The sequence below is a fragment of the Salmo salar genome, chromosome 12, assembly GCF_965601325.2.
Source record: "Salmo salar chromosome 12, fSalSal1, whole genome shotgun sequence".
Classification (NCBI taxonomy): Eukaryota; Metazoa; Chordata; class Actinopteri; order Salmoniformes; family Salmonidae; genus Salmo; species Salmo salar.
Window position 1 is genome coordinate 59,748,905 of NC_138302.1, and position 16,165 is coordinate 59,765,069.

General features: G+C 41.3%; 1 protein-coding gene across 1 annotated transcript in view; it reads left to right on the plus strand.

Moving 5' to 3' along the window:
- Positions 1-16,165, plus strand: part of LOC106565343 (sodium- and chloride-dependent GABA transporter 2) — a 31,241-nt gene that overhangs the window by 2,082 nt on the left and 12,994 nt on the right. The window contains exons 2-6 of the mRNA XM_014132340.3: positions 1,041-1,175; positions 2,793-2,933; positions 3,292-3,382; positions 3,523-3,655; positions 3,768-3,902. Of these exons, the coding sequence (XP_013987815.2) occupies positions 1,041-1,175; positions 2,793-2,933; positions 3,292-3,382; positions 3,523-3,655; positions 3,768-3,902 (635 nt within the window). The remainder of the gene's footprint in view (positions 1-1,040; positions 1,176-2,792; positions 2,934-3,291; positions 3,383-3,522; positions 3,656-3,767; positions 3,903-16,165) is intronic.

Genomic DNA, 16,165 nt, shown 5'->3' on the forward strand with positions numbered 1-16,165 from the left:
ACAGAAGTTGACAATGGAAACATAGCACGTGTGTTTCAGAGTAAGTTCTGCAAAATAAAAAAGGTCAAAGTTGCTTTAATATGCTTGCAGTCAACCCCTAGTGATGTAACTGCATACGTCAACACCTTCTACTGATGAGGCCAAGCCCATGCATGTACAGTTATACAAACTTGCAGGATAAACAATAGTCCAGTGTTTTCTAAGGGCTCAGCAGTAATTTTCCATTCCTATGTGGCTTATAGTGCTATGTCTGACTTGTCTCTTATCTCTTTTACTCTCCTGCAGGTTTCTGTGTCTATGAATCTCTTTTAGCCTTGAGGCGCTTTCTCGCAGACACCCTGTTTTGACTGCAATAACTCACACATCTCTCAGACCGTTTCTTATAAGAGGCAGAGACTAGAAAAGAACTGTGGAACAGTATTAAACCTTATAATGCATATATTGCTAATCTGTGGTCCAGGACCCTGTAAATGTAGTGGGGGAGGGTCTTATAGCCCTTCCCCCTCTATTAATACAACATAAGCATAATCAATTATTATAATACATCATTCATGTGGTGTAACCCCTATCATGACCCCAAGGTGAACCTCATCAGGTTTGCGGGGAATAATAAAGGAAAAAGATATTCTAAATTATATATTTATATATGTATGTGTATTTGTGTGTATGTATATGTATGTGTATATGTATGCATGTTTATGTATATATATATATATATATATATATATATATATATGTGTGGATATGTGTATGTATGTATATAGATATATATATTTACCCCCCAAAATATATGGGGGATTGGAAATGATGCAGACAATTACTTTGATGGAAGTGACAATCTATCTGCGATATTAAAGCCGATCCACCCCCCCACCCCCAAAAAATATATATGAATAAAAAATACTTGGGGGTTGAGGTGGTTGAGATGGCTTCGGGGGAAAAAAATGTGTCTTGTAAAAAAATAATCACATGAAGTGAAACATTAAGTTATGGTCTTGGGCCATATGTTTAATTGTGGTTTAACTTGTGTTGTTCATAAGGGGTGTTCTTCATCCCTTATGTGCTCTTTCTGTTCACCTGTGGCATTCCACTCTTTCTCCTGGAGACCTCCTTGGGCCAGTACACCACGCAGGGCAGCATCACCTGCTGGAGGAAGATCTGCCCCCTGTTTGAAGGTAAATATCAGGGCTCATTTTTATAAGCGTCATTGAGTAAGACTGCTGATCTAGAATCAGGTCCCCTCTGTCCATATAAGCTTAGTCATTATGATCTAAAAGGCTAATATGACCCTAGAGCAGCCATCCTAGGGATGGCAGGTAGCCTAGTGGTTAGAGCATTGGGCCAGTAAACGAAAGGTTGCTAGAACTAATCCCCGAGCTGACAAGGTAAAAATCTGTCATTCTGCCCCTGAACAAGGCAGTTAACCCACTGATCCTAGGCCCACTAGCGGTTCTGGGGGGGGGGCAGTGCCCCTGTGACAACAACTTTGGACCCCATTGTGGCCCCACTAAATGTGGAGTATGAAATAATTTTTACATAACAAATTTTTGCTATCGTTCTTTTTTTACATCCGATATTAGACAGTGGCAACGATGATGATTATGAACATGTTTTTTTGCCTGCTAATGCCTGCAATACAGTGAAGAAAACGAAATGACAACAATAACGTCCAATGTAACTGGCCCCTCTAACAGTACAACTGGCCCCAGCTTGGCCCCCCAGTTGAAATGGTCTAGAACTGCCACTGCCTAGGCCATCATTGTAGTTAAGATTTGTTTCTTAACTGACTTGCCTAGTTAAATAAAAAAATCCTACTGGTATGCTATATGAATGTGGCCACGGGGTCTTGTTGTACGTATTGCATCCATATTAGGAATTAAATTGTCAGTGTTTGTCTGACAATTGATAGCATTTACTTCCTAATGTGAATGCCACATTGGGGAAATAGATGTGAAAGCCTGACAGCTAAAAGGAAAAAAGGCTATAGCCTTCAGAAAAGTAAAGATTTGATAGTACTATAATCTGTGCCAAAAGAAAAGATAACATTCAGAGGGACTGTAGACCAAACTTCATCGTTTTTTTGTATTCATACTCAGGAAAACTCCTAGCTGCAATATCTAAACTTGAGAAAGTAGCATTGTAATCCAAAGCAATGTCAATATGATTTAAAATGGTATTCAGCACGTAAACTCAAGGTTTCTGTCTAGAGTCTTTGTTAAGAATGTGCCGGTTGAGGGTGACATATACGGCCAGACAATTAGCCATAATAGGTACAATATATGCACAGTACATGCAGGCTTTTTCTTCCGTAAATGATATTGCACTATTGTACTTGTAAAAGTCAATCCACCATGATTTTGATCACATTGCTTTACCAGTTTGAAACAATATAAGGACACATTTTAGATTGCTTGGGGGACGACTGGTCTGTTTCTGACCTGATTTAACTTCAAAAATGAAAAAGGGGTTAAAGTAACAAGACATTTCATTCAAGTTATTGGAAGAAGCTTGGATTAAACATCAACAGATTTACTCAGGCTCACACTAATTCATGAGCTATTACATGATAGAGTAAGTGACAGTCCTTAAAGTGACATGACACGTGCATTCAGGACACTTGTCCTGTGTTCAAACATTCACAAATTTCTGTCTTGTTGGAATGGCGCCATCATTCATTAATCAGGGTTGATGACATTGAGTCTCCATGTTTGTCAGTAAAATATCTTCTTCTTCCTCCTCCTCCTCCTCCTCCTCCTCCTCCTCCTCCTCCTCCTCCTCCTCCTCCTCCTCAGGACTGGGTTATGGTAGTCAGGTGGTGGTTCTATATTCCAGCATCTATTACATCATCATTCTAGCCTGGGCCTTCTTCTACCTCTTCTCCTCATTCAGCTCTGAGCTCCCCTGGGCCAGTTGTAGAAACAGCTGGAACACAGGTATGTACTTCAGTGTAGCCTGAGTGCCAGTCTACTTGTGCTGTCATACCAACTGCTTGTCACTCATTGTCATAACAAACCTGTTTGGATTGACAAGAAACAGCAATGGAATTGGCATTGCAAAGAGCAGAAACAGATCTGGGACCAGGTTAACTTCAGTGTGTAGACATGTTGATGTTGACATACCTTTGTCATGCCCAAATGAGAGATCGTATCTTAAATTTATGGACACCACTTCAAACTGAGATATTCTGTTTTTGACAAGTGATTTTTTTTTTGTTGTAAATGTCTCCTTATCCAGGAAAGATTCAGAGAGCTCTGAGACATGCTTGTTATTGTGTAATTTCCTCCTAACCAGTAACCTGCATGGAGTTTGAAAGAAGAGTAGTGGGACATCTAAATTGGACAGTAGCAGGAAATGCAACATCGCCAGTGAGAGAGTTCTGGGAGTGAGTACACAAAATCATTCCAATTTATCAACTCCTTATTAAGTCCTTACAGATGGAAATCATGGCTATTTGCCTTAGGAGGCGCAGAGAGAATGGTGAAAAGCAAGTGGTGGGATTGTAACTCAAAAGTTGATTTTCAGGAGAAGAGTTTTGAATCTCACAGACAGTCCAAGCAATCTAGGCAGTGTTCGCTGGGAGCTGGCTCTGTGTCTTCTACTGTCATGGATTCTCTGTTACTTCTGTGTCTGGAAAGGAGTGAAGTCTACTGGGAAGGTAAGGTGGGATCTCTGCCATTCAACCTGATGACACCATGAACACTGTAGAGTTGTTAAGATGAGTCATAGACTGAGGGAATGTAATGCTGGTCTGGTCCCCCTCTCCTCAGGTGGTCTACTTCACTGCCACCTTCCCCTATCTGATGCTGGTGGTGTTGCTGGTCCGTGGACTCACACTGCCGGGGGCAATAGATGGTATCAAGTTCTACCTCTACCCAGACCCAGCCCGCCTCACTGACCCACAGGTAGGAACACACTTCACTGTATAATTTCTGTTCAGGTGTAACAAAAACTATCAGTACATACTGTAGTGATTCGTGGGGATAAATGGTAATGTGTCTGCCGGTGTTTGAACCCTTTTCAACATGACCGAGGGCAGCAACCATTACCACTGGTCCAAGAAACGTAACTCCCTTGGTGGAATAGTTTGTGGTTTTAAGAGCATCAGATTTGTTACAATATCAATACCTGATAAAAAAAATAACTCTGAATTTCAAAGCAAATGCATTTCCTGTTGACTTATTATAGCTACAGTGGCAAGAAAAAGCATGTGAACCCTTTGGAAATACCTGAATTTCTGCATAAATTGGTCATGAAATTTGATCTGATCTTCATCTAGGTCACAACAATAGACAACCACAGTCTGCTTACACTAATAACACACAAACAACTATACGTTTCCATGTCTTAATTGAACAAACTGTGTAAACATTCACAGTGCAGGGTGGAAAAAATATGTGAACCCTTGGATTTAATAATTGGTTTTTCCTCATTTGGCAGCAATAACCTCAACCGAACGTTTTCTGTAGTTGTGGATCAGACCTGCACAACGGTCAGGAGGAATTTTTGACCATTCCTCTATACAAAACTGTTTCAGTTGAGCAATATTCTTGGGATGTCTGGTGTGAACTGCTCTCTTGACGTCATGCCACAGCATCTCAATCGGGTTGATGTCAGGACTCTGACTGGGCTACTCCAGAAGGCGCATTTTCTTCTGTTGAAGCCATTTTGTTGTTGATTTACTTCTTTGTTTTGGGTCGTTGTCCTGTTGCATCACCCAAATTCTGTTGAGCTTCAATTGGCAGACAGATAGCCTTACATTTTCCTGCAAAATGTCTTTATAAACTCGGGAATTCATTTTTCTGTCGATGATAGCAAGCTGTCCAGGCCCTGAGGCAGCAAAGCAGCCCCAAACCATGATGCTCCCTCCACCATACTTTACAGTTGGGATGAGGTTTTGATGTTGGTGTGCTGTGTCTTTTTTTCTCCACACGTAGTGTTGTGTGTTCCTTCCAAATAACTCAAATGTAGTTTCATCTCTCCACAGAATATTTTGCCAGTAGTGCTGCCAGAAGAGATTTCTGTAAGTCCTTAGCTGACACTCTAGGATTCTTCTTAAGCTCATTGAGCAATCTGCGCTGTGCTCTTGCAGTCATGTTTGCAGAATGGCCACTCCTAGGGAGAGTAGCAACAGTAATGAACTTTCTCCATTTGCAGACAATATGTCTTACCGTGGACTTATGAACATCAAGGCTTTCAGAGATACTTTTGTAACCCTTTCCAGCTTTATGCAAGTCAACAATTCCTAATCTTAGGTCTTCTGAGATCTATTTTGTTTGAGGCATGGTTTGAGGCAATTAAAAATATATATATATTATTTACCTCAAATCTGAAATCCACAACAGAAGCTAGCCAGAAGTTAGCCAGTTCACTAGCTAACGTTAGAACTCAGCTAACCACGGTTGGCGGTCATCAGCTATCCCTTAGCTCGAAAAGCTATCGCCAGTTTTGTACAACGCGACTCAGACCAGAGCATACCGGACCTATATTCTCTCCATATTCCCGGATTTCTACCGCAAGCTCTGGGCATTTACACCTGGATCTTGCAGCTAGCTAGCTGCTATCCGAGTGACTATTGGCTAACATCGGTCCCGGAGCTAACATCAATTATTCCAGAGCTAGCCAGCTGAAGAGTTCCATCAGCCACTCCTGGGCTACAATCACCTATCCGGACCCGTTTTACCCATCGGGCCTTCACGACTGGACTACCGACGTTATCTGCCCGAGGGAGTTATCCAACTGGCCCCTCCGTCGCGACGTAACCTGAACGCCCATCTGCAGCCAGCTAATTGTTAGCTGTCTTATCGGCTGCTATCTGAATAGGTCTATCGGCCAATTTTCTTGGGCACTATAACTATAACTATTTTGCAAATTGGATTGGTCCCCTCTACCACACGGAACCCCACTAATCTACTGACGGAAATGCACGAGGTGGCTAAAAACAGACCATCTTCTGCCAACTTGCTACCCATGGCCCGGCTAGCTGTCTGAATCACCGTGACCGCAGCCGACCTCACTACTCACTGGACCCTTTTGATCACTTGGCTAAGCATGCCTCTCATTAACCTCTATGGGCTAGGTGGGACGCTAGCGTGCCACCCGTGGTGCACTCCATCAACAGCAGGTGCATTTCAAGAGCGGCAAATTTGAATCCAAATAAATGTCAAAATTCAAATTTTTCAAACATACAACTATTTTACACCCTTTGAAAGATAAACATCTCCTTAATCTAACCACGTTTTACGATTTCAAAAAGGTTTTACGGCGAAAGCATAAATTTAGAGTATGTTAGGACAGTACATTTACAAGAGTTGTGTGTAATGTTTTGTCAAGTCAAAGACAGGGTCACCAAAACCATAAAACCAGCTAAAATGATGCACTAACCTTTTACAATCTCCATCAGATGACACTCCTAGGACATTATGTTAGACAATGCATGCATTTTTAGTTCTATCAAGTTCATATTTATATCCAAAAACAGCGTTTTACTATGGCATTGATGTTGAGGAAATCGTTTCCCTCCAATAACCGGCAGTCAAGTCAGCGTCACAAATTAAATAATTAAAATTAGAAAACATTGGTAAAATATTATATTGTCATTTAAAGAATTATAGATTTACATCTCTTGAACGCAATCAACTTGCCAGATTTAAAAATAACCTTACTGGGAAATCACACTTTGCAATAATCTGAGCACTGCGCCCAGAAAAATACGCGTTGCGATACAGACTAGACGTCATGTTGGGGAGATCTAAAATCGAAAATACTATGTAAATAATCCATTACCTTTGATTCTCTTCATCAGATGTCACTTCCAGGTATCACAGGTCCATAACGAATGTAGTTTTGTTCAAAAAAGCTCATCATTTATGTCCAAAAATCTCCGTCTTGTTAGCACATGATCTAAGCCAGCCGGACTTCTCGTCATGAATGAGGGGAAAAAATATATTTCCGTTCGTTCAAACATGTCAAACGTTGTATAGCATAAATCATTAGGGCCTTTTTTAACCAGAACATGAATAATATTCAAGGTGGACGAATGCATACTCTTTTATAACGTATTGGAACGAGGGTACCCAACATGAACTCGCGCGCCAGGTGTCTAATGGGACATCATCGTTCCATGGCTCTTGTTCGGTCAGATCTCCCTCCAGAAGACTCAAAACACTTTGTAAAGGCTGGTGACATCTAGTGGAAGCAATAGGAAGTGCCAAAATATTCCTCAGCCCCTGTGTTTTTCAATGGGATAGGTTTAAAGTCAATACAACACATCAGGTATCCACTTCCTGTCAGAAAATGTCTCAGGGTTTTGCATGCCAAATGAGTTCTGTTATACTCACAGACACCATTCAAACAGTTTTAGAAACTTTAGAGTGTTTTCTATCCATATATAATAAGTATATGCATATTCTAGTTACTGGGTAGGATTAGTAACCAGATTAAATCGGATACATTTTTTTTATCCAGACGTGCAAATGCTGCCCCCTAGCCCTAACAGGTTAATGTCAATATGTCTTGTCCATTGCTGTTCTGGTTAGTGTTTTTTGGCTTATTTCACTGTAGAGCCTCTATCCCTGCTCATTATACCTTATCCAACCTCTCAGTTCCACCACCCACACATGCGATGACATCACCTGGCTTAAATGATGTTTCTAGAGACAAAATCTCTCTCATCATCACTCAATACCTAGGTTTACCTCCACTGTATTCACATCCTACCATACCTTTGTCTGTACATTATACCTTGAAGCTATTTTATCACCCCCGCTTTTAGCCATACCCTTAACCTACTCCTCCTCTGTTCCTCTGGCGATGTAGAGGTGAATCCAGGCCCTGCAGTGCCTAGCTCCACTCCTATTCACCAGGCGCTCTCTTTTGATGACTTCTGTAACCGTAGTAGCCTTGGTTTCATGCATGTTAACATTAGAAGCCTCCTCCCAAAGTTTGTTTTATTCACTGCTTTAGCACACTCTGCCAACCCGGATGTCCTAGCCGTGTCTGAATCCTGGCTTAGGAAGATCACCAAAAACTCTGAAATCTCCATCCCTAACTACAACATTTTCAGACAAGATAGAACGGCCAAAGGGGGCTGTGTTGCAATCTACCGCAGAGATAGCCTGTAGAGTTCTGTCCTACTATCCAGGTCTGTACCCAAAGATTTTGAACTTCTACTTTTAAAAATCCACCTCTTTAACCTGTTAGGGCTAGGGGGCAGCATTGACACGGCTGGATAAAAAACATACCCGATTTAATCTGGTTACCACTCCTACTCAGTAACTAGAATATGCATATACTTATTACATATGGATAGAAAACACCCTAAATTTTCTAAAACTGTTTGAATGGTGTCTGTGAGTATAACAGAACTCAAATGGCAGGTCAAAACCTGAGAGATTCCTTTACAGGAAGTGGCCTGTCTGACCATTTCTGGAACTTCTTTGCCATCTCTATCATTTACTAAGGATCTCTGCTCTAACGTGACACTTCCCACGTCGTCCATAGGCTCTCATAGCCCGGGAAAAAAGAGAATGTCGTCATTCCAGCCCCAGGCTGAAACACATTATCGCCTTTCTCAAGTGGCCCATCAAGAGACACTAGCTTATGCGCGTGACCCCGACCGCCCCCGCCTTTGGGATTTTTTCCTCTGTTTGCCGAAAAGGAGATTCCCTGTCGGAATTTTACCGCTTTTCTACGAGAAAAATGACGTAAAAATTGATTTTAAACAGCGGTTGACATGCTTCGACGTACGGCAATTGAATACTTTGAATTTTATTGTCAGGAATTGCGCCAAGCGCGCGACACTTCTTTACTATTTCGGATAGTGTCTGGAACGCACGAACAAAACGCCGCTATTCGGATATAACGATGGATTATTTTGGACCAAACCAACATTTGTTATTGAAGTAGACGTCCTGGGTGTGCATTCTGACGAAGACAACAAAAGGTAATGACATTTTTATAATAGTAAATATGATTATGGTGAGTGCTAAACTTGCCGGATGTCTAAATAGCGAGCCCGTGATGCCTGGGCTATATACTTAGAATATTGCAAAATGTGCTTTCACCAAAAAGCTATTTTAAAATCGGACATATCGAGTGCATAGAGGAGGTCTGTATCTATAATTCTTAAAATAATTGTTATGCTTTTTGTGAACGTTTATCGTGAGTAATTTAGTAAAATGTTAGCGAATTCCCCGTAAGTTTGCGGGGGGTATGCTAGTTCTGAACGTCACATGCTAATGTAAAAAGCTGGTTTTTGATATAAATATGAACTTGATTGAACAAAACATGCATGTATTGTATAACATAATGTCCTAGGGTTGTCATCTGATGAAGATCATCAAAGGTGAGTGCTGCATTTAGCTGTCTTCTGGGTTTTGGTGACATTATATGCTGGCTTGAAAAATGGGTGTCTGATTATTTCTGGCTTGGTACTCTGCTGACATAATCTAATGTTTTGCTTTCGTTGTAAAGCCTTTTTGAAATCGGACAGTGTGGTTAGATTAACGAGAGTCTTATCTTTAAATGGCTGTAAAATAGTCATATGTTTGAGAAATTGAAGTAATAGGATTTTGAAGATTTTGAAAATCGCGCCACAGGCTGGCAGTGGATGTTACGTAGGTGGGACGAATTCGTCCCGCCGGTCCCATAGAGGTTAACTTCTTTGGGATAGGGGGCAGTATTTTCACGGCCGGATAAAAAACGTACCCGATTTAATCTGGTTACTACTCCTAGAATATGCATATAATTAGTAGGTTTGGATAGAAAACACGCTAAAGTTTCTAAAACTGTTTGAATGGTGTCTGTGAGTATAACAGAACTCATATGGCAGGCCAAAACCTGAGAAGATTACATACAGGAAGTGCCCTGTCTGACACTTTGTTGTCCTTCTGTTGCATCTCTATCGAAAATACAGCATCTGTGCTGTAACGTGACATTTTCTAAGGCTTCCATTGGCTCTCTAAAGCCACCAGAAAGTGGAATGGGGTGTCTGCTGTCTCTGGGCAAGGTTCAGGAGCTCTGTTTGTAAGTGGTCAGCCTGGGGACAGTGAGACTGAGATGCGCGTTCACGAGACTACTCCATTTTTTTCTTTCAGCCTTTGAATGAATACAACGTTGCCCGGTTGGAATATTATCGCTATTTTACAAGAAAAATAGCATAAAAATTGATTTTTAACAGCGTTTGACATGCTTCTAAGTACGGTAATGGAATATTTTGAAATTTTTGGTCACGAAATGCGCTCGTGCGTCACCCTTCGGATAGTGACCTGAACGCACGAACAAAACGGAGCTATTTGAATATAACTATGGATTATTTGGAACCAAAACAACATTTATTGTTGAAGTAGAAGTCCTGGGAGTGCATTCTGATGAAGAACAGCAAAGGTAATCCAATTTGTCTAATAGTAATTCTGAGTTTACTGAGCCTCGACGTTGGCGAGTGTCTGAATAGCTGGCCTTGATGGCCGAGCTATGTACTCAGAATATTGCAAAATGTGCTTTTACCGAAAAGCTATTTTAAAATCTGACACGCGATTGCATAAAGGAGTTCTGTATCTATAATTCTTAAAATAATTGTTATGTATTTTGTGAACGTTTATGCTGAGTAATTTAGTAAATTCACCGGAAGTTTTTGGTGGGTATGCTAGTTCTGAACATCACATGCTAATGTAAAAAGCTGGTTTTTGATATAAATATGAACTTGATTGAACAAAACATGCATGTATTGTATGACATAATGTCCTAGGAGTGTCATCTGATGAAGATCATCAAAGGTTAGTGCTGCATTTAGCTGTGATTAGTTTTTTTGTGACATATATGCTTGCTTTGAAAATGGCTGTGTGATTATTTCTGGCTGGGTACTCTCCTGACATAATCTAATGTTTTGCTTTTGCTGTAAAGCCTTTTTGAAATCGAACAATGTGGTTAGATTAACGAGAGTCTTGTCTTTCATATGGTGTAAAATAGTCATATGTTTGAGAAATTGAAATTATAGATTTTTTCAGGTATTTGTATTTCGCGCCATGCGACGCCATTGGCTGTTGGCTAGGGGTTCCGCTAGCGGAACGTCTAGATGTAAGAGGTTAAAAACAAGTCTCTCACCGTTGCCGCCTGCTATAGACCACCCTCAGCTCCCAGCTGTGCTCTGGACACCATATGTGAACTGATTGCCCCCCATCTATCTTCAGAGCTCGTGCTGCTAGGTGACCTAAACTGGGACATGCTTAACACCCCAGCCATCCTACAATCTAAGCTTGATGCCCTCAATCTCACACAAATTATCAATGAGCCTACCAGGTACCACCCCAAAGCCATAAACATGGGCACCCTCATAGATATCATCCTAACCAACTTGCCCTCTAAATACACCTCTGCTGTTTTCAACCAAGATCTCAGCGATCACTGCCTCATTGCCTGCATCCGTAAGGGGTCAGCGGTCAAACGACCTCCACTCATCACTGTCAAATGCTCCCTGAAACACTTCAGCGAGCAGGCCTTTCTAATGGACCTGGCCCTGTTATCCTGGAAGGAAATTGACCTCATCCCTTCAGTAGAGGATGCCTGGTTATTTTTTTTAAATGCCTTCCTCATTATCTTAAATAAGCATGCCCCATTCAAGAAATATAGAACCAGGAACAGATATAGCCCTTGGTTCTCTCCAGACCTGACTGCCCTTAACCAACACAAAAACATCCTGTGGCGTTCTGCATTAGCATCGAACAGCCCCCGTGATATGCAACTTTTCAGGGAAGTTAGAAACCAATATACACAGGCAGTTAGAAAAGCAAAGGTTAGCTTTTTCAAGCAGAAATGTACTTCCTGCAACAAAAACTCAAAAAAGTTCTGGCACACTGTAAAGTCCTTGGAGAATAAGAGCACCTCCTCCCAGCTGCCCACTGCACTGAGGATAGGAAACTCTGTCATCACCGATAAATCGACTATAATTGAGAATTTCAATAAGCATTTTTCTACAGCTGGCCATGCTTTCCACCTGGCTATCCCTACTCCGGTCAATACCACTGCACCCCCCAAACCAACTCGCCCAAGCCTTCCCCATTTCTCAATCTCCAAAATCCAGTCAGCTGATGTTCTGAAAGAGCTGCAAAATCTGGACCCCTACAAATCAGCCGGGCTAGACAATCTGGACCCTTTCTTTCTAAATTTATCTGCCGAAATTGTTGCAACCCCTATTACTAGCCTGTTCAACCTATCTTTCGTGTTGTCTGATACTCCCAAAGATTGGAAAGCAGCTGCGGTCATCCCCCTCTTCAAAGGGGGGGACACTCGTGACCCAAACTGCTACAGACCTATATCTATCCTACCCTGCCCTTCTAAATATATAAATAGAATATAGAATATGTAGAATATGTGGACAACTACAAATACCTAGGTGTCTGGATAGACTGTAAACTCTCCTTCCAGACTCACATCAAACATCTCCAATCCAAAGTTAAATCTAGAATTGGCTTCTTATTTCACAAAACAAAGCATCTTTCACTCATGCTGCCAAACATACCCTCGTAAAACTGGACTTCGGCGATGTCATTTACAAAATAGCCTCCAATACCCTACTCAATAAATTGGATGCAGTCTATCACAGTGCCATCCGTTTTGTCACCAAAGCTCCATATACTACCCACCACTGTGACCTGTACGCTCTCGTTGGCTGGCCCTCGCTTCATACTCGTTGCCAAACCCACTGGCTCCAAGTCATCTACAAGACCCTGCTAGGTAAAGTTCCCCCCTTATCTCAGCTCGCTGGTCACCATAGCAGCAACCACCTGTAGCACGCGCTCCAGCAGGTATATCTCTCTGGTCACCCCCAAAGCCAATTCCTCCTTCGGCCGCCTCTTCTTCCAGTTCTCTGCTGCCAATGATTGGAACGAACTACAAAAATCTCTAAAACTGGAAACACTTATCTCCCTCACTAGCTTTAACCTCTATGGGCTAGGTGGGACGCTTGCTTCCCACCTACTCAACAGCCAGTGTAATCCCGTGGCGCGTTATTCAAATTCCTCAAAAATGCAAAAACTTCAATTTTTCAAACATATGACTATTTTACACCATTTTAAAGACAAGACTCTCGTTAACCTCTCTGGGCTAGGCGGGACGAAATCGTCCCACCTACGCAACAGCCAGTGTAATCCCGTGGCGCGATTTTCAAATACCTTAGAAATGCTATTACTTCAATTTCTCAAACATATGACTATTTTACACCATTTTAAAGACAAGACTCTCATTAATCTAACCACACTGTCCGATTTCAAAAAGGCTTTACAACGAAAGCAAAACATTAGATTATGTCAGCAGAGTACCCAGCCAGAAATAATCAGACACCCATTTTTCAAGCTAGCATATAATGTCACAAAAACCCAGAAGACAGCTAAATGCAGCACTAACCTCTGATGATCTTCATCAGATGACACACCTAGGACATTATGTTAAGACATGAAGGTCAGTCAATGTGGAACATTTCAAGCACTTTGAAAGTTTCTTCAAGTGTAGTCGCAAAAACCATCAATCACTATGATGAAACTGGCTCACATGAGGACCGCCACATGAAAGGAAGACCCAGCGTTACCTCTGCTGCAGAGGATAAGTTCATTAGAGTTAACCTCTTGGGGCTAGGTGGGACGCTAGCGTGCCACCCGTGGTGCACTCCATCAACAGCAGGTGCATTTCAAGAGCGGCAAATTTGAATCCAAATAAATGTCAAAATTCAAATTTTTCAAAAATACAACTATGTTACACCATTTGAAAGATAAACATCTCCTTAATCTAACCACGTTTTACGATTTCAAAAAGGTTTTACGGCGAAAGCATAAATTTAGAGTATGTTAGGACAGTACATTTACAAGAGTTGTGTGTAATGTTTTGTCAAGTCAAAGACAGGGTCACCAAAACCATAAAACCAGCTAAAATGATGCACTAACCTTTTACAATCTCCATCAGATGACACTCCTAGGACATTATGTTAGACAATGCATGCATTTTTAGTTCTATCAAGTTCATATTTATATACAAAAACAGCGTTTTACTATGGCATTGATGTTGAGGAAATCGTTTCCCTCCAATAACCGGCAGTCAAGTCAGCGTCAGAAATTAAATAATTAAAATTAGAAAACATTGGTAAAATATTATATTGTCATTTAAAGAATTATAGATTTACATCTCTTGAACGCAATCAACTTGCCAGATTTAAAAATAACCTTACTGGGAAATCACACTTTGCAATAATCTGAGCACTGCGCCCGGAATAATACGCGTTGCGATACAGACTAGACGTCATGTTGGGGAGATCTAAAATCGAAAATACTATGTAAATAATCCATTACCTTTGATTCTCTTCATCAGATGTCACTTCCAGGTATCACAGGTCCATAACGAATGTAGTTTTGTTCAAAAAAGCTCATCATTTATGTCCAAAAATCTCCGTCTCGTTAGCACATGATGTAAGCCAGCCGGACTTCTCGTCATGAACGAGGGGAAAAAATATATTTCCGTTCGTTCAAACATGTCAAACGTTGTATAGCATAAATCATTAGGGCCTTTTTTAACCAGAACATGAATAATATTCAAGGTGGACGAATGCATACTCTTTTATAACGTATTGGAACGAGGGTACCCAACATGAAGTAGCGCGCCAGGTGTCTAATGGGACATCACCGTTCCATGGCTCTTGTTCGGTCAGATCTCCCTCCAGAAGACTCAAAACACTTTGTAAAGGCTGGTGACATCTAGTGGAAGCAATAGGAAGTGCCAAAATATTCCTAAACCCCTGTGTTTTTCAATGGGATAGGTTTAAAGTCAATACAACACATCAGGTATCCACTTCCTGTCAGAAAATGTCTCAGGGTTTTGCCTGCCAAATGAGTTCTGTTATACTCACAGACACCATTCAAACAGTTTTGGAAACTTTAGAGTGTTTTCTATCCATATATAATAAGTATATGCATATTCTAGTTACTGGGTAGGATTAGTAACCAGATTAAATCGGGTACATTTTTTTTATCCAGACGTGCAAATGCTGCCCCCTAGACCCAACAGGTTAACTGCACCTCAGATTGCAGCCCAAATAAATACTTCACAGAGTTCAAGTAACAGACACATCTCAACATCAACTGTTCAGAGGAGACTGCATGAAACAGGCCTTTATGCTCAAATTGCTGCAAAGAAACCACTACTAAAGGACACCTATAATAAGAAGAGACTTACTTGGGCCAATGGACATTAGACCGGTGGAATTCTGTCCTTTGGTCTGATGAGTCCAAATTGGAGATTTTTGGTTCCAACCGCCGTGACGCAGATGTGGTTCCCACAGTGAAGCATGGAAGAGGAGGTGTGATGATGTGGGGGTGCTTCGCTGGTGACACTGTCAGCAATTTATTTTGAATTCAAGGCACTCTTAACCAGCATTGCTACCACAGCATTCTGCAGCGATATGCCATCCCATCTGGTTTGCGCTAAGTGGGACTATCATTTGTTTTTCAACAGGACAATGACCCAAAACACACCTCCAGGCTGTGTAAGGGCTATTTGACCAAGAAGGAGAGTGATGGAGTGCTGCATCAGATGACCTGGCATCCACATTCACCAGACCTCCACCCAATTGAGATGGTTTAAGATGAGTTGGACCGCAGAGTGCAGGAAAAGCAGCCAACAAGTGCTCAGCATATGTAGGAACTCCTTCAAGACTGTTGGAAAAGCATTCCTCATGAAGCTGGTTGAGAGAATGCCAAGAGTGTGCCATGCTGTCATCAAGGCAAAGGGTGGCTACTTTGAAGAATCTCAAAATAAAATGTGTATTGATTTGTTTAAACAATGCATGCATGTTTTGTTCAATCAAGTTCATATTTATATCAAAAACCAGCTTTTTACATTAGCATGTGACGTTCAGAACTAGCATACCCCCCACAAACCTCCGGTGAATTTACTAAATTACTCACGATAAACGTTCACAAAAGGCATAACAATTATTTTAAGAATTATAGATACAGAACTCCTTTGTGCAATCGAGGTGTCCGATTTTAAAATAGCTTTTCGGTGAAAGCATATTTTGCAATATTCTGAGTACATAGCCCAGCCATCACGGCTAGCTATTTAGACACCCACCAAGTTTAGCCCTGACCAAACTCCGATTTACTATTACAAAAGTTTGATTACCTTT